This window comes from Coenobita brevimanus, chromosome 23 (genome assembly GCF_032717465.1).
Source record: "Coenobita brevimanus isolate Jiangsu-jjx chromosome 23, ASM3271746v2, whole genome shotgun sequence".
Taxonomy (NCBI): domain Eukaryota; kingdom Metazoa; phylum Arthropoda; class Malacostraca; order Decapoda; family Coenobitidae; genus Coenobita; species Coenobita brevimanus.
Genome location: NC_136976.1, coordinates 72,269,437 through 72,292,903, shown reverse-complemented (window position 1 = coordinate 72,292,903; position 23,467 = coordinate 72,269,437). Strand labels below are relative to the sequence as shown.

The 23,467-nt window shown below is 40.5% G+C and overlaps 1 protein-coding gene across 1 annotated transcript in view; it reads left to right on the top strand.

Moving 5' to 3' along the window:
* Positions 1-23,467, top strand: part of LOC145393029 (uncharacterized) — a 60,404-nt gene that overhangs the window by 28,570 nt on the left and 8,367 nt on the right. The window contains exons 11-28 of the mRNA XM_080267353.1: positions 1,124-1,503; positions 2,058-2,170; positions 2,498-2,673; positions 3,841-3,945; positions 4,954-5,062; positions 5,844-5,972; positions 7,356-7,493; positions 8,179-8,295; positions 9,162-9,325; positions 10,072-10,235; positions 10,745-10,882; positions 11,449-11,624; positions 12,272-12,496; positions 16,116-16,305; positions 17,286-17,466; positions 18,331-18,549; positions 18,976-19,153; positions 22,403-22,573. Coding sequence (XP_080123479.1) covers positions 1,124-1,503; positions 2,058-2,170; positions 2,498-2,673; positions 3,841-3,945; positions 4,954-5,062; positions 5,844-5,972; positions 7,356-7,493; positions 8,179-8,295; positions 9,162-9,325; positions 10,072-10,235; positions 10,745-10,882; positions 11,449-11,624; positions 12,272-12,496; positions 16,116-16,305; positions 17,286-17,466; positions 18,331-18,549; positions 18,976-19,153; positions 22,403-22,573 — 3,073 coding nt within the window. The remainder of the gene's footprint in view (positions 1-1,123; positions 1,504-2,057; positions 2,171-2,497; positions 2,674-3,840; positions 3,946-4,953; positions 5,063-5,843; positions 5,973-7,355; positions 7,494-8,178; positions 8,296-9,161; positions 9,326-10,071; positions 10,236-10,744; positions 10,883-11,448; positions 11,625-12,271; positions 12,497-16,115; positions 16,306-17,285; positions 17,467-18,330; positions 18,550-18,975; positions 19,154-22,402; positions 22,574-23,467) is intronic.

Here is a 23,467-nt window from a genome sequence, read left to right as displayed (position 1 = left end):
ATACTCATTTGTTGTGTGCTTCATATTGCAGTCACATAAAAATATTTCATGGAACACTATAACCATAGTCAGTAGGAACATTATGTGAATTTTTGGTCTTAAAAGTACAGTACACCAAATCCTCATAATAAGTTGCCATCGTTCACATTGTGTTTTGCTTTTAAATATATAGCAAATGATAGAAAAACTGGCTCTTCAGGTTCCATGGCTACCTCTTTAAGCTACATTGTTAGTATGACTCCTAAATCTACTGAATAGGGCCTCAGAATCCTGTAGTATCAAAAGTGGAAATAAGGGCTTGGCTGTCTACTGTTACTGTTTGCCTTGGAAAACTCTGCCATTACTCAGCTCTTTACTTTTTATTTTATTTTATTTATTTATTCCCTGTAGATATATATACTGTGCATTATACTTACATTGAAGAAGACCTGCCGGGGTTGTTGTAAAAGAAAACCCAGAGAACTACTTGAAACAATTTTAGAACATACCAACAGATAAAGAACATTATTTTATAGTCACTACATTAAAAATGGAAAATACTAGAAGAGTGCAGCAGAAATAGTGTTTCTTATCTCATTGAGTAGAGACTTTCTTACAAAAGGACATAATAAAAAAGATTAATTATGGCAATTAAGAGTGTATTTGAGACCTCATGTGATTACCATTTTGGAACCGGTATTTATATACTAATTAAACAGTTTCACTTATGCCCTATTCCCTGTCAGCATAGTACCCAGTAACAAATCACTTTAGCTCATTGTCTGCCCATAATGAAAATGCTTTCTTGTACACTCCAGTATTTCTACAGCCTTAACCCCTTCTGTACGAGGATGTATTTTTCAACCTTTTCTTGCTTTTCACAGAGTATATTCAGCTTGAGAGAGATTTCTTGGGACTGTAAGAATTAGGTGTAGTGTACTGTACCCTTTACAAATCCTGTCACAATGAAATGTCTTGCATAACCAGAAGAAAACTGTTTGATAGTGACCAGGTGCAAATGAAAACCACATCAATGGTGTGAAAGGGTTAAAGTTCGTCATTATCCACTGTGTTTGTTGTACGGTACTGAATAAGCATTTGAAATTATTTAAACTGTACTTATTTTTTATTCTCTCTCCCTCAGCTACAAGTTAAATAAAGCCTGGATAACTGGTGGCAAAGGTAAGAAATCTGCAAAGTCTGAATCTGATGAGGGAGATGAAAAAGAAGGAGAAAAGGAGAAGGAAGAGGGGAAGGAAGGGGATGACAACAAAGAAAAGATAAATAAGAAGGAAGGAGTTAAGAAAACATTCAAGAGGAAGAAGAAGGAAGGACTGTTGGACATAGATATAGACAAGGAAGATGATGATGATGAAGAGGAGGAAGAAGAAGACAGCAAGCAAAAGCGGAAGAAAAAGGATGGCGGAATGTCCCTCAATGAAAAGATGAAAAAGCAAATCTTGATGAGTAGCGATGAAGAAGGGGATGATGAGAATGAGGATGACGATGATGATGCTGATGGAGGTATGTGAATTGGGTTACATTTTTTACATAGATAAGAGGTGTATCAAGCAGACTTTTTTAAAAATTCTCCTTCTGTCAGGTTTTTTCTTCCTCTGGACCCTGCCTTCCTCTGTCCGTTGTTGGGAAAATGTGTACAGATAAAGCTCTTGGCTAGCTAGAAATAATATGCCAGGTTTTATAAGATCCTGTGCTGATGTTGACGGTGGAAGAGTTAGAGCTCAGTGTATTGATAACAAAAAATGTAGAGAATAGATAGAATAGGGAGCTATGGTTTTCTTGACCATGAAAGGGTTAATGATGTCAGTATTAACAGTCAGGCTCCTATGACTCACTCAGATGAATAAATCGAGTTAACTGGAAGAAACTAAGAGCAGACACAACCACAACAGGGTTAAGAGCAAAGAAGAATTTCAAAATAGGTGACTTAGTGAGGTTTTAGTGTAATTGATAAACCAGTAGGTATTGTAATAGTAAAAGGCTAGTATGATGCACTGTAACATACAGAAATTAATAAATAGTAAGAAAGAGAAATGTATTTGAAATTTGGCTTTCAGATATAAATAAAGATGGAATTACAGAGGAGGAAAAGGAGAGGAAGAAATATGAAGCCAGGAAAAAGAAGGAAGAAGAAAAGAAAAAGAAGGAAATGGAAGAGAGTGATGAAGAGGTATGACTGATGATGTGTTCTGATTTTTCACCATTGGTATATTTACACCAATAGTTTGGTATTAATCTATGGAATATCTTAGTAAATATAAATTAAAATGTACAGTAATTACTATTAATCCTCTTGAGGATCTTTAATCATACTCATGAGACTTTGGAACATTGGAAATTTTACTTGAGTTTATAATCAAGTAATAGTGCTTGTTGGTAGTTGTAGATAAAATGTAATCTATGTTTTTAAAAAGTAACTGTTGAAATTGTGGTGTGTTAGGCTTAATGTATGATTAGTTTGTATTGGATGTGCATTTTTTTGTAACTTGCTTTCCAGTATGCCCCACGAGTACACAAGAAAGGCTACATGAACCTGAACATTTCTACCGATGAAGAAGATAATGATAAAGAGGGTAATGAAAGTGAGTACAAGGAAGAGGAGGAGGATAGTCAAGATGCAGAAGATGACGAAGAGGAGGGGGAGGAGGAAGATGATAGTGACTTTGAGGAATCGTAAGTAGTCTAGATTTTAATTTAATCCCAATAGTACAGTAGGCTGGGTCTTGCATGATGAGTGAATGGAAGCGTGGCCCATTGAATTGGGCAAACATTTGCTGTCTGGACGTTGCTACTTCTCACCCTGCCTTAGGGTGGGAAAGGAGGTCCAGATGATGATGATGATGATGATGATAATACTGTACAGTGATGTTTACACTGTCAGTTACTACTGTATTCATCCATCTATAAACCAATTGTATGTTGCCCCATGAGGAGCATAGGAGCCCGGGACTAGGCAAGTTGGTCTTGACATTTAAGATGAGAGTGACCAGCCTCACTCATCCCTGAGTGGCATTATGTGAGCAGTAAAACTCCAACCACCCCTTGGATATAAACCAACACAGGCCTAGTCTGAGTGGAGTGCCTTAATTACCCACTAAACAACCAGGTGCCATAATTTGGGTATATGGTTACCACCCAGTGTAGTAAATGGTTTCCTGGTGTACAGGAAACCATCTGGCTTCTCACCGAGTTTAGAGTCCACAGGCAGAAGGAAGATGAAAGAATGAAGGAAAGAAGACAAGAGGGAGTGTAAAGTCACCTGTAGGCAGAAGAAAGAGGAAAGAATGAAGGAAAGAAAGGCAGTAGAGGAAGAAAGGGAGAGAGGAAAGGGCAGACACCCAAAGCAGCACTACATCGAGTGAGTGGATGACGATCGCCTCCATCTACCACTACTGCAACAATATTTGAAAATTAATTTTTACCTAAAGGTTTTTCTTGAAGCATACCAGTTATTTTACTTTTGTCAACCCTGTCATCTGTGTTGAGTAAAACAGCCAGACTGTAACGAGAATGAAGAGGAAATGATATTTAGGGGCTAATGGAAACAGTTTCTGACTCCTTCACTGTGAAACCTCACTTGTAGTTCTTGATGACCTGGTTGTAGACAAACTTAAATACAGAGGATATTGTGACACTTACCAATCTTAACCTTACCCAAGTCCATCCCACCAGACCTGGCCATTACCCCTATTGACCCCAGTATACCTGCCAGAACTCCAATCCACCACAAGAAAACCCACCATTGCCACAGTTCACGTATCATACCCCTTCATAACCCAGTCAACTGACTACTGACGTGAAAATGCATTTTAACTAAACTGTGTCAATTGATTTTCTCAGGCCACGAAAGAGACGTGCTTTCCAGCTCTCCTCGTCAGACAGTGAAACTGAGAATAAGAATAAGAAGCGAAAGAAAAAAGCATCGTCTTCATCTGACAAAGACAGGTATGAGATTTACTGACTTCTACATTGTTATCAGATTAACAGATAATGCAGTACTTTCTTCCCCCTGCTCCCCCCCCCTGTAACCAATGATAATAACCATAATTTGTCACTGGATAATTTTCAGTTGTCTCTGTTGCTCCACTGAAGTATGTTGAGATGTATTGATGACTGTAAAATACAGAGGTACACTATGATGGCTAAAATACAGAGGTGCACTTAGGCAGGGGGTGAAAGTATCTTTACCAAGGTGATTGATGGCATCTGTATGAGCATTGGTGCTGTTAAGTTTTTGATAATTATATACTTGTGATTGGATGGTGTACAGTGTATTGTTTATTGTGTAAATTTCCTGCTCTTTGCTATATGTTATGTAATTAGCAGAGATACACACAGGAATAATTATTGGAGAATATTTTCAAACATTTCACCTGCTATTTCAAAATGTGAAGGTGAAGAACAGTAAAGATAACTTTTTGATTGAGTGAACATTACTTTAACAGACACTTATATAGATGTTCAGTTACTGTTAAGCTACACAGATAGTAAACCATTTAATACTGTTGAACTGTGATAATATACTTAACTACCTTACTGTTACACCAACAACTAGAATAGAAAGTTGATTTAACCTCTTCAGTTTGACCTTGTATTTTTACAAACAACTTGATTTCAACTTACGAAGAACTCTTGTAGGGAAGAGGTTAGTAAAGGCTAATCCCTAACTGATTATTTTGAGAGAGCAAGGGAAAAAAAAAAGAAAAAGTAAAACTGCATGTGTTAAATTTCTTAACACTCATGATTGAATTCTCTGTAATTATTAACATATGGCAGAGTTGATCAGTTGTTTTTCTCTCCCTACAACCTGCTTCTCGTAGCGATATAAGGTAATGATGTGTTGTGTTGATGTTGAATGAAAATGCCTTCTAATTAATGTTATATATTTGGCTTTTGAAAATTGATTTAACAATGTTTATAGAAAATGAACCCTTGTTCTATGCTGGTTTGCAGCGAAGAAGAAGAGAAACCTAAGAGTAAACGAAAGCGCATCAGAAAAATGTCATCGTCATCTGATGAGGATGAGGATGATGATGAGGAAGGTGATGAGAAAGCTAATAAGGTGAGCATCTGAAGTTTATATATATATATATATTGTACCGGTATACATTAAACCAGTACAGTTTTTTTCCTCACACAGTGTGTGTGTGTGTGTGTGTGTGTGTGTGTGTGTGTGTGTGTAGCAGCAGCCAGGCTATTGCAATGTAAACATAGGCTTCAGGTCGGTCTTTAGCACAGTACAGTACAGTGCATTACTTTTTCCTCTGCATGTGGTTTTACTGTAATGCACCAGATACGCCAGTACACCATAAAAAGTGTTCAATTGGCTATAATAAAATAATAAAAATAGTACAATAGAGAAATTACCACACTCCACAGTTGTGAGATGAAGCTGTGGGCATGTTTTTATCTCACATTTATGGTGTGGAAATAATTAATGTTTTGGTAATTTCTCCATTGCCTGTATTGTAATTTAATAACACTTTAGTCTTTTTTTGGAGTTTGTTGATCATTATAGCAAAACCCTAGACAGAAGGTAAAAAAGTAGTGTACAGTACTGGATTGTAGAGTGTCCAAGCTTGTGTTTACAAGACTATGCTACTTCAGTCCCCTGGCTAGAGCATACGTGTGCTCCCCTTCCTCTGAAATCTAGATTAGTTATATGTAAGATTGGTTAATATGGACTGGTTTCCTCCCTGTTATTGGAGATTAACAGAAATTTACAGTACTTTATGAATGTGATGGAATTTGCTTGGTGCCCCTACACTCCCAGTAGGGCAGTGAAGACTTGGTTGGTAAATAGATAGATATTACCATTAAAATTTACACTTGCTTTCATGTAGGATGAGTCACCAACTAAACACAAGAAGATCCGTCGTGTGATCCGTGATGAGGACCTGATGGAGACAACTAAGAATGCCACGCAGGAGGAGGAGGAACGGTGCAAGAGAGTAGCAGAGCGGCAGAAGCAGGTACCGTAAAACCCTGTTGATAGTTGTTTACTTAGCCCATTGACTGTTGAGATTGATGTTGGAGTGGGACATCTTCCCATGATTGAACTAGAACACTGGTAACTGGTTGCTCCACTGCCTGGTTTCAATGCCCTTCAGCTCCTTCCTTTTCCCAAGAGAGGAGGATGGGAACAGCCAGCAAAGGGCAGCTTCAGCCTGCAGTCCATTTGTATTTTATCCATTTGTTCATGGAGTCAGAACAACCAAAACTGCTAAGGTCTTTCTCAGCTAAACAAACTTGTGTGTTGTTAGCCAGAACATATATCCTGGTGTTGTGACAGCAGAAAAAAGTTTAGTTAGTATATGGTAGTGTCTGAAGCTTTTTGCCTGCTAAGAATTTCTCTTGAGCAAAATCATCTGGTTGTAGACTGAATACAATACCCAAATGCACCAGCTGTAGTGAAAGAGTGAAAATTTTATATTTATTATCATTATTTTATCACTCATCATCTAATCCAGCATTTCCCCATGAGGAGCATAGGAGCCCAGGACTAGGCAATTTGGTCCTGACATTTGAGAGTGACCATCGTCCACTCACTGGATGTAGTGCTGCCTACTTCTTCCTTAGCCTTTATCATTCTTTTTCTGTGCCTGTCCTCCTCTCTTCCTATTTCTCACCATCATCCACTCACTTGATGTAGTGCTGCCTACTTCATCCTTAGCCTTTATCATTCTTTTTCTGTGCCTGTCCTCCTCTCTTCCTATTTCTCCCATCTTTCCTGTCACTTCTTATTGCTTTTCTTTCCTTTACAGGTGGCTTGACATTGAGTGACAAGCCTAATGGTTTCCTGTAAGCCAAGAAACCATTTACAACGCTGGGTGGTAACCATATAACCAAACCATACGTGCTCCCTACGTTTCAGCAAGTGGGTTGGTGGAGGGTTAGTGCCTCTCCCCGTAAAACAACTAACTCAAAATCAAATGGCCACCCCTTACGGGATTATGGCGTCTGGCAATAGATAGATAGAATAGATAGATGAGTGAACACCTGTTGTACCTATTGTGCATTTTAAGTTGCCCATGATTTTTTAAAAAGTTGTTTTGAAGCCAGATGTGTGTTTGTGTGCATTTTACTGCTGATATGAACCAAAAGCATGTCTCACATGATCTTTCATTATCTCCTTGATGTGTGATGTTTTTGGTTGAATAAACTTGTCTGGAGGTAATAAGAATGACATAAGATAACGTATTATCTTCGTTAAGGGACAAGAAAGTGTATGTATAAATAGAATATCCCAAACATAATCTTTGTGTTTTTAGAACTGTAAACCAAAATATTGTTAATTGACCTTGTGTGTTTCTTCCAATACATTAAAAAATATTAAATATTTTTGTGTTTTCCAGTACAACCAAATATTTGAGATAGACGTGGAGAGCGACCAGAAGGAGTTGGGCAAGTTGGTCTTAGATTTTGACCCCGAAACCAAGACTGAGCTGGTATCAGTCAATGAGAAATTGGTGAAATTCTTGAAACCTCACCAGGTAAGTCATCACCTCCTGTGGCTATGATGTTTACAGTTTATAATGTCATGTGAAGAGTTATGTATAGTATGAGGTAGAAAGAGTTTTATTAGTTGATACAGCTGATGCTCATGGTACTGTCAGATGTATAGTGGAAAATGTTTCTTCCACCTTTTATTCATGTACTTTTGAAATTTTAAGATATTTTGGAAAGTTTGATAGGCTACAAAATTGCCTTACTGAAATTTGAAATTCGTTGCTCTCTGTCTCACTGTTTATTATTACGAAGTTTCTTAGTATTAATATCTACAGTTGTACTACAATAGTTACTTTTATGATTATTTAACATTGTGCTTCGTGCTCTTTAAAATGTGGAAATCCTTCAGGATATAAATAGTACTTTGTAAGCGGAATATGATAGTACAGATTGTACGTAGAGCACAAAAGAAAATTTGGAAGTAGGGGCCCCATCCTGGACAGGGGCAGTACTGTAATTTTGAGGCTGACTGGTATTTTGATGTCAAAGTTTGATTAACTCTTGTAATTTTTTTGGAATGCTGTAATTTTGTATTCAGTGCTGACCAAGTTTCATATGTAGAATTGGTATGATTATTTTGGTCAGGTTATATGCTGATTATTACTTATCTAAATTCTGTATCAATGGAAGGTTCCCATTGCAAAGAGACTGATCTGGTTGTGTGTTCAGTTTAAAGGCATTAAGTTCATGTGGGATGCATCCATAGAGAGTCTGGATATGCTGCGCGACAAGTCAGGCAGTGGGTGTATCCTGGCACACTGTATGGGTCTCGGCAAGACACTGCAGGTGGGTTTAGTCATGTGGATGCATGCTACAGTACTTACTTATAGTGGCTGTGTGTAATAATGTGTGAGTGAAGTACATGCAAGTATACATGAGGGGGGGGGGCATAGAGACATAATGAATAGTGTATGGGATACTCCATTCAAGTAATGAGTAAAATTGGATAAAGTTGGCATTGTTGCTCATAAGAGTGTATGGTATGTAGGGCTGCTGGGCATCAGGGAACTGTGCTGTTAAGTGTATGCCCAGAGTCAGACTCATAACAAAAATTGGAGGGGTTGCTTGGGGTTTTCTTATATAATTTCTCTCTGGGGCAAGCAACTGCTTAAATTCGTCTTCCTTGTCAGAACTAATTAGCTTAGGCCTCAGCCCTTGTGCTTTTGATGGAACAATAAAGGATGGTAGATAGATTGATACTAAGTCAGAGTTCAACATATATTTGGAAGTATGATTTGCCTAGTGTAGTGGAGGTATGTGCTCAGCTGAATGCTCTTCAAGCCATAATGACCTTAATTTTATATATTTCTAATTAATGCATTCTACCACTATGTACACCCTTTTTATTCTGACTTTGTCTAAAATGGCCATCTCTCCATCTTGAATGCTGAGTTAGGACATTAGATTAACACTAGAATATGGTGTCAGTCATGAAGAAATGCAGTGGATAGGATGTATTGCTGTAGCATTGTCATATTCAGCCATCAGGCTAAGTGAAATAGGCTTCTAAAAGATGAAAATCTAGGCCAGGTTACAGTAAAATGACTAACTTATATCATTCCCCCAAGGAGAGAGCACTCATAAGGAAAGGTCAGAAACAGTGATGATGGATGTTACTCTTCCATTCTAAAGCAAGTCTCTTGTATTAACAGGTGATCTCATTCTGCCACACGCTGCTGACCAACAAGAAGGCCAACAAACAGATCCAGCGCATCATGGTGTGCTGTCCCGTCAACACCGTCTACAACTGGGTGGGCGAGTTCAACAACTGGCTCAAGGGGAAAATGTTGCCTTTTGACATAGTGGAGTTGGCATCGTAAGTGTTGGCAGACTGTTCATCAATACCATGCATCCATCCATCATCCAATCCTATGTTGCCCCATGAGGAGCGTAGGAGCCCGGGGCTAGGCAGTTGGTCCTGACATTTAAGATGAGAGTGACCAACCTCACTCATCCCTGAGTAGCATTACGTGAGCAATAAACCCCAACCACCCCTTGGATATAAACCTTCACCGGCTCAATCCGATTGGAGCACAATAATTACCCACTAAACCACCAGGTGCCAAAATTTGGTTGTATGGTTACCACCCAGCATAGTAAATGGTTTCCTGGTGTAGAGGAAACCATTTGGCTTGTTGCTCAGTGTAGTCACCCATAGGCAGAAGGAAAAGGAAAGAATGGAGGAATGAAAGACAGAAGAGGGAGTGTAAAGTCACCCGTAGGCAGAAGGACGAGGAAAGAATGATGGAAAGATAGATGAAGATGGAAGGAAAGAAGGATGGAGGAGAGGACAGGGCAGACACCCGAGAGCAGCACTACATTGAGTGAGTGGATGGTGAGCGCCCCCACCTACCACAATCTTTATTAGTATTTTTACATGCACAGCTGGCTCAAGGGATAGATGCTGGCCTGTAATATTGTGGAATTGAAATCTGTAGCGTCCTTCAGTTGTATTAACTGTTAGATTGACATTTTTGTTAGCAACTTTATTGACAAGAAGCTACCCTTTTGACTTTGTGGTGATTTATTTTAACTTTATTTCTTCATATTTCTCCACCCCAGAGCGAAGGACTTATGGGGCCGTGCGTACCGTTTGGACGACTGGTGGCGAGAGGGGGGTGTGTGCATCATGGGCTACGACATGTTCCGCAACCTGTCCAATGCCAAGAGCAAGAGGTACAAGGGCAAGATGAAAGAAATATTCCAGAAAACATTAATTAATCCAGGTATTTTGTTGTTGTGTAAATTTATCTCAACAAGTTTGTGTAGCCATTCATCAGTCTGTCTGTCTGTCTCTCTCTATGCCCTTATGTCTGTTTTTATTAGTCTGTATATATCTGTAGTCATTTGTCTGTCTGTCTGTATCTATCAGTCTATCTCCTTTGTCTGTAATCACATATCTGTCTGTTGTTCATGTTAAACTTTCTGTCTATGTTGCCTGATGTTTAGCTCCCTCAGTTTGTCAAACCCCTCATTGTATAATTCTCTCTGCTACCAGAGGATTTCAATCTGCGAAGAGTAAACCTTGCCTAACAAATGGATCCTGGAAATAATTTTGTCACTACCAGACATTATTCCTAAGACAGATATCATTCAGTGATAAGCAAGAAAAAAAATGAAAACCGCACTAGTACTGAAAAGCATAATTCAGGATAATTTAAATATAAATACTTCACGGTATCTGTCCATTCATACTGGTTGTTTGATCCATTGGTCATCAAATTGTTTTGTGCAGGTCCGGATTTGATGGTGTGTGATGAAGGGCACGTATTGAAGAATGAGAAGACGGCGCTGTCTGTGGCCATCAACCAAATCAAGACAAAACGCAGAATTATCCTTACCGGCACACCTCTACAGAACAATCTCAAGGAGTGTATGTACCAGTGCTGGATTTGTAATTATATGTGTGATATTTTCATAATGTCTTCATTTTTGTTGTATGGCTATGCTATTCAGTAGCATTGACCTTTGATGGTACACTACCAGGATTATCGGTAGATGCGTTAATCATCAGTGTTAAGCACTTCTACCTGATCGCTTGTTTTTGCATACAGTAGCTAAAGTAGTGTATGGAGAAGTATTGTAGTACATAATATTTTCTCTAAATTTAAATGTATTGTTAGTAGTGTATTCATAACTTTGATATGAACCCCTTCATCCATAGGGCATATATTGAGCAGTAACAGATTATTTTTATTCAGCTCAAGGACATCCCTCGGGTTGAAGGGGCTAGAAATGTCTTGTAACCCTTTTAGACCAAGGATAGGCTTTATATGTTATTGTGGTTAATGCCAGAAATTTTTTTTAGCTCAGGAGTCCCTGTGGCTTCAGTAATCCCTGTGTTACTCCTTCTCTTTCCATGTTTCCTGGACCTTACTTCATGCCATCCATAGGTTGGAAAATGAGGTCAGGATGATGATGTCTGTTTGTGTTTTCCAGATCACTGCATGATTCAGTTTGTAAAGCCCAACCTGCTTGGAACCAAGAAGGAATTCATGAACCGTTTTGTGAACCCAATTGAGCAGGGTCAGTGTTCGGATGCCATGCCCAGGGACGTGCGTAGGATGAAGAGAAGAGCACACATCCTTCACAACCTGCTGGAGGGCTGTGTTCAGGTGAGCAGCACATAGAATAGTTACTGTAAATGGTAGGAATGGAACTTTGATAGCACTCCCCCCCCCTTTTCCCCCCAAACCTAACGGCAAGAATGGATGTTAAAAAGGGGGGGGTGGGACAATGTACAACAATGACTGCCCATTTTTGTGTAACATGGTGGTCTCAGGAAGCTCCAATTAGATGTGGCCCATAAAGATGTAAATCCAGGGTTGGTGGGAATTAATTGCTCACAAAATGCTACTCAGGGAAGGGGGACTGATCATCTTTGCTTTAAATGTTGGGATTAAGTAACCTTGCCTTTGTCATTATACTCAGGCAACAACAGAGGATTGGGTTGTGAATGAATGTACAACTTCCTTTTTATTTATTTATTTTATTTTAGTATTTGTTTCTCATGTAGATTGTTGTATTCTAGCCAAGTGATTAATACTGTGGGCCCAAAACTTTGTATTTCATCTGATTGAATAATTGTATATTTTATTTATTTATTTAAATGAGGAGGAGGAGGAGGAGGTGAGGGTGCCCCTGATCCTCTCAGTTGATGTAGTGCAACTTTCAGGTGGCAAATGGTTTTCTGTAGCTGTGGAAACTGTTTACTGTGTGGGAAGTAATGATTTTTATTTTTACCCACAACTTTCCTTTCCAGCGTTATGACTACACAGTCTTGAAGCCGTTCCTGCCACCCAAGTTTGAGTACGTGATATCGGTGCAGCTGTCAGAGATCCAGTGCAAGCTGTATCGGTACTACCTCGACAACCTGGCCCAGGGCGGTCCTAAGCGACAGGGCTCGGGACTCTTTGTTGACTTTGGGGCACTGTCTCGAGTGTGGACCCATCCACGGGTGCTGGACCTGGCCGTGAGGAGAGCAATGGTGAGCCTGATGACTTGATAATGTACTGTCCTGGTCATCTTCATTGTTATTGTCACTGTGATAAGTAGGGATGCACATTCAGTGTACCATACTGTAGTGCAACAACAAGTGTAACCATTTACTATGCTGGGTGGTAACCATATAACCAAATTATGGTGCCTGGTGGTTTATTGGGTAATTAACGCCCTGCAGTTGAAATTGAGCCTGTGTAGGTGTATCTCCAAGGGGTGGTTTGAGTTTATTGCTCATGTAATGCCACTCAGGGATGAGTGAGGCTGGTTCATTCATATCTTAAATGTCAGAACCAACTTGCCTAACCCCGGGCTTCTGCGCTTCTCATGGGGCATCATAGTACTGGATAATGGATGGATGGAAGAGAGATATCAGAAGGCCCAGTGAGTGTTGAACAGGGCAGCTTTAGGAGTGGTAGAGGATGTGTGGATCAAAAATTTGCAGTGGGACAGATAGTGGAGAAGGCTTGTGAGAAGGACTATAAGGTCTTCATAGCATTTATGGATCTGGAAAAAGCATACAACAAAGTAGACAGAGAAGGATTGTGGAAGGTTTTGCGTATGTACGGCGTAGATGGTAAGCTGCTAGGTGCTGTTAAGAGTATTTATGATGGTAGTAAGGCATGTGTAGGGGTAAATGGGCATCTAAGCAGAGCTGGGCACCGCAAACAAAAATTCACTTCCGCAAACTCAGTCCCTTACTTTCCGCAGCAGCAAATCCACAAACTTCTTGAAATTTGCAGTTTTGCAAATGCAAACGCAAACACGAACACAAACCATTTATAGGGTATATAAAATTATAGTAGATCTAAAATACTGTATATACTTTAAATATTATTATATTAGTATATTAGATTATTTTTACTACAAAACAAGGGTAAATCATTCTCTATTGTAGATAAATGAATTAAGTTATTGCACTGCACAGCTCATACTGGACAAGTTGACACACCAGGCCACCTGTATTCCTTAGTCCTCACTCCTCAGTCACAGTCAGACTCCTCCAACAACTGAGACAACTCCATCTTGAACAGGTTCATGTTGACCTTCATAAAAACAAACCGCTCAAAGTTCTCACAGGTCAGGCAGGTTTGCTTTTGTGGAAGTACAGGTACTTCTGCAAACGCAAAATAGCAGAGTTGCGTAAAATTTGTAACAAATGCAAATCTGCAAATGAAATCACGCTTCCACAGTTGCTGAATTTGTGGTTTGAGTAAGTGATTGCGGAAGTGCCCAGCTCTGCATCTAAGTGAATGGTTCACGATCAGTGTAAGGATGTGACAAGGTTGTGTAATGTCCTCGTGGGTGTTCAGTATATATGTATATATATATACAGTATATATATATATATGGATGGTGTGATGAGATAAGTAAAATCATGCATAATGTAGAGAGGGATGGTATTGGTAATGAATGATGATTGATGGAATATCTCAAAGGTGCTGTATTCTGATGATGCAGTACTATAGTCGGCCTTGCGCCCGTAAGCGCCTGTGGTGTGGCTCGCACCTGTTTACAATGGTGCCACGTTTCCTCAACTTGCGATGTGAAACGGAAGCTATTTATGTACAAGGCATCACAAATTCGATAAATTCAGATGAATAAAACTTACACTTGTGTATTTTGATGGATGAATCAACAGTAATCTAATTATGCATAAAATATTTATACAGTAACACAGAAACATGGCATACATATTGTACAGTGTTGCTAAAAGAAATAGCAGTCACTTTTAATGTTTTTTAGCGTAGTTTTAGGGTGGTTAATAATATTACAGTTATGGATATAATAGAATGAGCCTGAAAAAAGAAGAAATATGCCAATATCCAAAGTAAAAGAAATAATTCATATAATTCTTGTGAGTGGCAGCACTGACAGATAGCTTCCCTACAGAGAGAGAGAGAGAGAGAGGCAGGAGAGGGGCATGCATTGAATGCATTGTCGGCATCACTAAATATAACAAAACCAAATTAACAAATGAAAGCACAATTATAAATAACTTATAAAAGAATCAAAAGTACTCAGGGTGGCTCACATTTCCCGCCATGTGGTAGGTGAATCCAGCCCCCCCTTCCCCTTCCCTCCCTTCTTAATCCCTCCTGGGTGTCTCAGGTCAAATCCCCCTTCACACTTCCCCTCCCCCCTGGACCACCACCCCAACAAACCCACATCCACACTCCCACCCACACCTACACCCACACCCCACTACGTCGGGGTGTATGAATCAGTAACGTAACAAACCTCTCAGCAGACAGTAACTTTGACACTCCATCTACTACTAAATATAACAAAACCAAATTAACAGATGAAAGCACAATTATAAATAACTTATAAAAGAATCAAAAGTACTCAGGGTGGCTCACATTTCCCGCCAGGAGAGAGAGAGAGAGAGAGAGAGATAACGGTATAGAAAACGTGGCAACACTGTACACAGGTGCGGACCACACCACAGCCGCAAACGTGCGCGAGTCCTACTATACCTCCAAATACTGGACAAGAGCTTGGTAGACTAGTGCTGAGTTTTGCTGATGTCTGTGAGCATCGTGCTTTGTAAGTAAATGTAAGAAGAGTAAAGTGATGGTTATTGAGAGAGAAGGTGACTCGCACTGTGATGTTGCAATGAATGGAGAGAGAAACTGAAGTTGGTGAGCGAGTTCAAATACTTGGGTACAGTGATAGAAAAGAGAAGAAATAGTGCAAGAGAAGTGGAAAGTAGAGTGACACAAAGAAGGAAAGTACAGTACTGGTAGCTGGTGCTATGAAGGCCTTGATAAGAAACAGAGGCTTGAGTGTTGCAGCAGTGCAAGGCTTACATGAAGGAGTGTTAGTGCCAACTTTAACATATGGATGTGAGACTATGGTGTGGCATGAAAATGAAAAGTCAGGAGTGAGAGCAGTGGAAGTGGAACTGTTGAGGAATGTATGTGGATTACGGAGAGTGGATAGTATATGGAATAATGTGATTCATGAATGATGTGGATTGAGGAAGTTTGTGGACACCAGAACCAAAGAAAGTGCACTGAGATGATATGGTCATGTGGAGAGAATGGATGACAGTAGAGTTGTGGAAAAGGTATATCTAAGCAAATTTGAAGGAGGGAGGGGGCTAGGTAGGCCAAGAGGAAGGTGGTGAGATATGGTGGACAAGTGTGTGAGGAAGAGAGGATTGCAAGTTGTTGAGGCTAAGGGACTGACAAGAGATCAAGCTGGGTAGATGAATTTTGTGTGGAGAAGCGCATGACCAGGGGTTTGGCACCGCTTTGTAACATGACAGTGTATGGATCGACTCCATCAGAAAGGTATATATGAAGCTACAGCACGTGGTGAAACCTTTTGGCCTATCAGGTGGAGCCAGGATTCCGTGGGCTTGAATGATGAGTGAATGGAAGTGTGGACAAACTAGGGATGTCTGAATGCTGCTGCTCCGTACCTTGCCCTAGGATGGGACAGGAGGTCCAGGTGATGATGATGATGAATGTATAATTATTGCAGACATAATAAATAAAATAAAAATAAATAAACAGAGACAATCAAGACTTAGTGTAATTGCATTGTTTGTTATCATATTAGTAGTGTTTCTTTTTCTTCTTTCATTTTTCCAATTTTAGTTTGAAGAAGATGAAGAGGAGATGGCAGACTTCATCTGTGATGACTCAACTCCTGATTCCTCTGATGATGATCAGCCAAAAAAAAAGAAAAAGCAAGAGAAGAAGAAGAAGAAGAAGAAAGATGCCAGTAATGGTAATGAATCTGAAAATTATGAAAGTGAAGTTGATGCAGGGGAATTAGAAAAACCAGGTAAGTTTGTTGAAGTAATCCTCTGTTGTATTGACTTATGATGACTGTAGTTTGTTTTTTACTTTATGGATAGGGCCACTCCCACAACCTGAATGCTAGTATGATAAATTAGATAAGCTGTAGTTATGAGTTAGGAACAAGTCTTCTTGGGTACTTGTCAAAAGAACCCATCAATCTCCAGTCTTAGTCAGTTAGCAGTGAACTGAACTGAAAGGGTTAGGGATCTTCATCTGGTCAGAGTAAATGTGATATAGGAGACACTTGAACAGAGGTCATAACTTTCCTTAGCCATGGAAGCCCTTAGACTGAGATGCATGCCTCCCAAGGACCCTGTAAGACTAGGAAGGCTGTGTGAAATGATAGAGGATGTAAAACAAGAGAGATATTAAAGGTGTACAAGAAAGGAAGGTGTAATGTCATCACATTGTGAGAGACGAAGTTAGAGGAACTGAAGTGGGTGTTCGAGAAGCTGTTTCGTGTGTAAGGTCAGATTTAGGTGCTCATTAATAGAGTAATGAGGACTGTGTTATTGATGAATTAGGAAGCATGGAGACAGATGAATGGAGGAGTATTACGAAAAGTAGCACTTATTACTGCATACCTTAATGGACCTTGTGATGATGAGACATAGAAGAATAGGTTATAAGCCCAGACTAAATGAATAAGTGGTAAAACATTTGTCAAGGAATTAGAGTATTTTTGTTCAGTGATATGAATGGATGAATACTAGAGCTGGTATACTTTGAAATTACGAAACACAAACAAAAGATGCAGCAAGGGTTACGTAAATTCACTGTGGTAGCTCGGCCCTTCAAAACATAAATATAAATATAATAGAGTCCAGAAGTTGGTATAGACTGAACATTATGACGGCTGCCACTAGATGACCAAGGCTGACTCATGCAAATATGTTGGACCCTTTATAAATGAATGATTGAAGTGATGGGGTTAGTGTAATAACGAATGCTGCTGTACTCCAGGTCCCATCCCAGGCCTGACTGAGAGTGGTAAGGTGCGGGTGGACTGGTGGAAGAAGGTGCTGATGGATAATGTTGGTGAAAACTTTGAAGAGGATGGCTTCCTGGATAAACTGGAGCACAGCGGCAAGATTATACTCCTCCTTGATATCCTCAGGGAGTGTACATCCATTGGTGATAAAGTGTGAGTTAGTTAGGGAGGTTTGCTTTATTTTCTCCATTGTGGGGAGGGAGGGAGACAAGAGAGGAAATGAGAGGGAGATGATGATGGAGTTAATCAGAGGGCATTATTTAATTTTCATTGGTATTCCTTCCTTCTTTCCTTACTTCTTCTTCTGTCTTTCATTTCTTCATTCTTTCCTCTTCCTTCTGTGTACAGGTGACTCTACACTGAGTGACAAGCCAAGTGGTTTCCTGTGCACCAGGAAACCATTTACAGTGCTGGGTGGTAACCATATAACCAAATTATGGCACATGGTAGTTTAGTGGGTAATTAAGCTGTTCAGTTGGATTGAGCCAGTGCAGGTTTTTATATCCAAGGGGTGGTTGGGGTTTATTGCTCACGTAATGTCACTCAGGGTTGAGTGAGGTTGGTTACTCTCGTCTTAAATGTCAGGACCACCTTGCCTAGCCCCAGGCTCCTACTCTCCATGTGGGGCATCACAGGATTAGATGATGAAGGAATGAAAAACAAAGTGCCCTGAACCCATCCATAGGGGAAAAAGGTCAGTGATGATGAACTGCTCTTGTCATCATGATATTGATTCCCTCTATATAGTGTTCAGTAAGTCACTTCTGGTTAGGATGGTGATGATGATGATAGTGAAGTTAGCAATGATGATGCTGATGGTGATATTGGTTTCCCTAAGCTTGTGTTCACTCAATCACCTTTTGGGGGAATGATGGTGGTGGTGGTGATGATGATAATGATCTGGTGTCTAAGCCTTGGTGGTGATACTGATCCCCCTAGACTAATGTTAAGTCTGTTCTTTCCAGTCATGATGAAGATGTGCAGTTCATGCACTGATGGTTATATTATTCCCCCCAGGCTAGTGTTCAGCCAGTCTCTGCTTGCGCTGGACATGATCGAAGACTTCCTACAAATGGTCAGCGACGGTGAGCTGAGCCTACCACAACCGGAGGACCCACTGCCGCTGCCATACAAGAAGTGGCGCAAGGACCAAGATTACCTACGCCTGGATGGATCAACCACAGCCGAGACTCGCAAGACTCTCTGTAAGGTGTTCAACAGTTCCAATAATGAACGGTGAGTGGGGGTGTAGTGTAGTTCCAGTTATAGTCCTTTCACAGTAACTTGGTGGAGATTTTCAGCCTTTTGCAGCTTCATGTAGCTTAATGGCAAAAAAGGGCAGTACTAAACCTTCTACAGTCACCAATGGATGGCTAAAGGTTTTTGATTGTGTAATACGAAATAGTACAAATACCTCATGGAATGAACATCACTCACCTACCCATAACTGGGCTGTACTTCTGAGAAAACTTTTATGTTGATGAAGATGATGATGAAAAAAATATAATAATGGTGATGAGTCTGGTAATAATAATTGTAGGTGATGAATGATAATGGTAATGATGATGATGATGATAATGGTATTGATGGTGATAACAATAGTTATGGTAATAGTACAAATAGTAATGATGATATTAATAATAAAAATCTTGGCACATGCAGGTGTCGTCTCTTCCTGATCTCAACCCGTGCGGGTGGCCTGGGAATCAACCTGGTGGCGGCCAATCGAGTGGTGATCTTCGACTCCTCATGGAACCCTTCACATGACACCCAGTCCATCTTCAGAGTCTACAGGTTCGGCCAGAAGAAGCCCTGCTACGTATATCGCTTTGTTGCCCAGGTATGTCCATTCCACTGTTTTATTTATTTTTTCATTTAGTGAATAATTAAGGCTCCAGTCGGATTGAGCCTCTCATCTTAAATGTCAGGACCAACTTGCCCAGCCCAGGGTTCCTGTGCTTCTCTGGGGCAACACTGAATTAGATGATGAATGAAAATGACTGATTATTATTATTATTATTGTTTTGTTTTGTTTTGTTTTTGAAGGCTCCAACATGCCTGCATGCGTTGGCCTTGGTCACCTAATGGCAGCTGTCCTTGCTGCTTGATACCTAGCAGCCTCCCTGTTCAGTCCCTTATCCCTGAAATCACGCTTAGTGACCACATCTCAGGTCTTTTTCAGTCAACCTCTTGCAGCCCTACTCCTAACGTTAACACTTCTCACTTTCTGCACCCATTTATTCCCCATCCTGAACATGCCCAAACCACCTCAATCTACCTCTCCTCACCACAACACCAATACACTCTAGTCCCATGCTATCCCTAACTCTTCTATCGTAAACCTAGCCCCCCGAGGCCTCACACTCAGGGACACACTGCACATCCACCAAATCATTGTCATTTCTGTATGTTTGAGCCTGCGAATATCCTCTTCCTTTACTGCCTGGTCTTAGTACCATATAGCATTACACTCCTAACACATGCCAAATACAAAGATCCCTTAGCATGGATGGAGAGCCTTCTCAGTACAGTACACCCTCATTATCGACGTTTTTTTTATGGACGGATTTGATTATCGATGGTTTTTTTGTCTCCTGGGAGTTAAATTATTATTATTAAAAAAATGAAAAAATAAAGAATTGTATTGGCACCTCCTAGCAAGTTTGCGCGTCATCCTGCCAGGTGTCTCTGGCTGCTCGCGGCATGTTCCCGCCGACCCAACAAACAACAGCATCAGTACACGTTTGTCTGTTGTTCTCATATCGTGTTCGGCCACATCTATAGTGCTTTCGCGATCATCAAGGCTCCGAAGCTCCCTTGTAACACTCCAACTGGAAATAAGGCAGCTAAGAGAGCAAGGAAAGTACTTACCTTGGAGGTAAAGAACGAAATATTACAAAAACTTAGAAGTGGAATGAGCTATGCAGCGGTTGGTCGCGAGTATGGCATGAATGAGTCCAGTGTTCGTGGCATAAAATGGAGAGAAAAAGACATTAAAGATGCTCTGGTTTCGTGCACACCAGGATCGGCTAAAGTAACGATGCATGTGAGAGATGATGCCTTGGTGAAGGTGGAAAAGGCACTGAATATTTGGACTGAGGACTTAAACCGTCGACACGTGCCGCTAGACTCCCAGTTCATCAGAAACAAAGCAAAACAACTCTATGCTCGGTTTGCTGATGAAAGCAGTGGTGTTGGTGAAGATAATGGTGATGAAAGTGAGGCAGGTGAAAATAGTGATGATGGTGATGAAAGTAATGACGATGGTGATAGGCCTATTAATGTTGGTGCTTCTAGGCAAAAGAAATTTGCAGCCAGCAAGGGCTGGTTTGAGAATTTTAAGAAAAGGTATGGCCTACATAACATTAGGATGACTGGTGTAGCAGCTTCAGCAGATCAGATAGCAGGAGAATCGTACCCACGTGACTTTGCTGAACTTATAAGGGGGAAAGGGTACAGGCATGAACAAGTGTTTAATGCGGATGAAACACGCCTGTGGTGGAAGAAAATGCCTAAAAGAACGTACATTTCGGAGGAGGAGAAAAGTGCGCCAGGCTTTAAAGCAGCAAAAGATCGTGTGTCTGTGCTGTTGTGTGGTAATTCAGAAGGACATATGATAAAACCCATGCTCCTGTATCATTTGTTATAATGTTAAAGACGAGTTGGATTTTTTGTCAATAAAGGATATTTCTTGCAAAAGTTAGGCAGAGATTAAATATGAAATATACGAGCATAAGGAGAGTTGAATTTTCCTAAAAGAAGATCCTAGCGAAAGCTAGGCTAAGATTCATCTTTGATAGCATAAACTGCCATACAGTCGTGAAAATTTAGGTCTGGGAGAAATGGAATATCAAGAATGAAAGGAAGCTCTTGAGAATGAAAGTAAATAGGAGAGCGTGGTCTCTCTCGTATGAGCTAGCAGCACCGGCGTGTGTTGTGAAGATCGGTGCAAACAGCTGATCTAACGTAACACTTGCCTCACACTCTCAGTTATTAGACGTATGAATGACCACCACTGCTGCTTTCGTTTTTTTTTTTTTTTTTACACACTCGGTTATGTAAACATATGGATGGCTACAACTGCTGGTTTCGCCTTTTATATTTAGATGGAGTGAGGTGTAAGTGGAGAGAGAAGTGATGATACAGCAGCCATTACAAGTTGAGGTCCAGTGTACAACCACTATGCATCAACATCAGAGATTATGCTATTTTTTCCATAATTCTTTACTTAATATAAGTAGTTTTATTATGATATTCAGTTTTTCAATTGCCTAACTAATTTATTTCTAAGAAACACTAAAACTAAACTGCATATTACATACGAGTGATTGAAGGGATACTAAAATATATAAATAAAGTGTACCTGACCAGACGAAAATCGGTATCGACGGTTTTAGGCATCGACGGGTATCTTAAGTACCTAACCCCCGTCGATAATGAGGGTGTACTGTATCAGGAAAGGCAACAGCTCCTTGAACTTCTTCCAACCACTCCTCACTCTAGGCACAGAGCTATTATTATTATTATTATTGTTGTAGTTTTGTATTCCACGTGGTATTCTTGGATATTGCTCTCTCATCCACCTGCTGTTCTTTGACCTTCCTCATTAATCCACATGCTACTTCCCTTGATAATCCTCTTTCTCCTGCTTGCTGTTCTCTGATGTTCCTTTTGTATTTTTTATGCTGTCCACTGACGTTTCTGTCTCATCCTCTGTCTTTTGTCTGCCATGCCCCTTTACTTCACTTGCTATTCGTGGATATTACTCTGTTCCACTTGTTACTCTTAAATATTCCTCTCAGTTCCAGTTGCTATTCTCTGACATTCCTCTTTGTTTCACCTGTAATTTAGACTTTCTTCTGCTTTCCAGTCTTAACATTTCCTCAATGTCCCACTTTTTTCACTCTTGATATTCCTCTCCCTTCCACTTTTGGTATGCCTCACAATTCCACATGTCTCTCAGTTCCACTTAATGCTTTCTGACATTACTCTTTATTTAACTTGTATTCCTTTCTAATCCATATATGTTTTCTGACATTCTCAACTCCACTTGCGCTTCTCTTACATGCCATTGGGTTTCTTTCCACAGGGCACTATGGAGGAAAAAATCTACTCGCGTCAGGTGACTAAGATGTCAACGGCTTTACGTGTGGTTGACGAGCACCAAATCAAGCGCTACTTTAAGATGGAGGAGCTGGCGCAGTTGTACGAGTTCAGCCCCGCAGATGTTGGCACCCGCGAGACGCCTATCGTGCCGGAGGTCAGCCCATATTTGTTTTGTAGACCTTGTTACTGATGTTTGAAGGTGGGAGAAGGTAAGAAGGGGCAAGAAGCTGGATGGGTTTGGTAAATAGGTGTGTATGAAAACGAGGTACAGTATGGAAGTTAACAAGTACATTGGAAAATAAACAACAGACTTTAGTTCGTTTGAGGCTCTGTTACAGGGTGGGTTATAACAAATTTATCTGTTGAGTTGGAGATAAGGGAAGTTTTCGTTTTTGAAGGCTCCAACATGCTTACATGCTTCGGCCTTGGTCACCCAATAGGGGCTCTCCATGCTGCTTGATCTCTGGCAGCTTCCCTGTATAGTTCCTTAACCCTGAGGTCACACTCAGTGACCTCGTCCCAGGTCTTTCTCTGTCTACCCCTCACTACCCTACCCCCAACATTAACACTTCTCACTTTCTGCACCCAGTTATCATCCCACATCCTCTCCATGTGCCCAGACCATCTCAATCTACCTCTCCTTATCACAGCATCAATAGACTGCAGTCCCATCCTACCCCTCAACTTTTCCACCGTAAACTTAGCCCCCCCAGGCCTTGCACTCAAGGACGCACTGCGCATCCATCTAATCATTGCCATTTCTGTACGTTTGAGCCTGCGAGTATCCTATTCCTTTATTGCCTGGGGCTCACTACCATACAGCATTACACTCGCAACACATGCTGCATACAAATATCCCTCAGCAGTAAAGCAGATACTATAGTAGGTTGGCTGAATTATGTAGAGAAGACACATAAAGGTTAGGCACTCCTTTTTTTAACATAATTTCTTGGACTGACTTTATCTTGGCATCTTAAATGTCAGGACCAACGTGCCCAGCCCTGGGCTCCTACGCTCCTTATGGGGCAGCACAGGGTTGGATGATGGA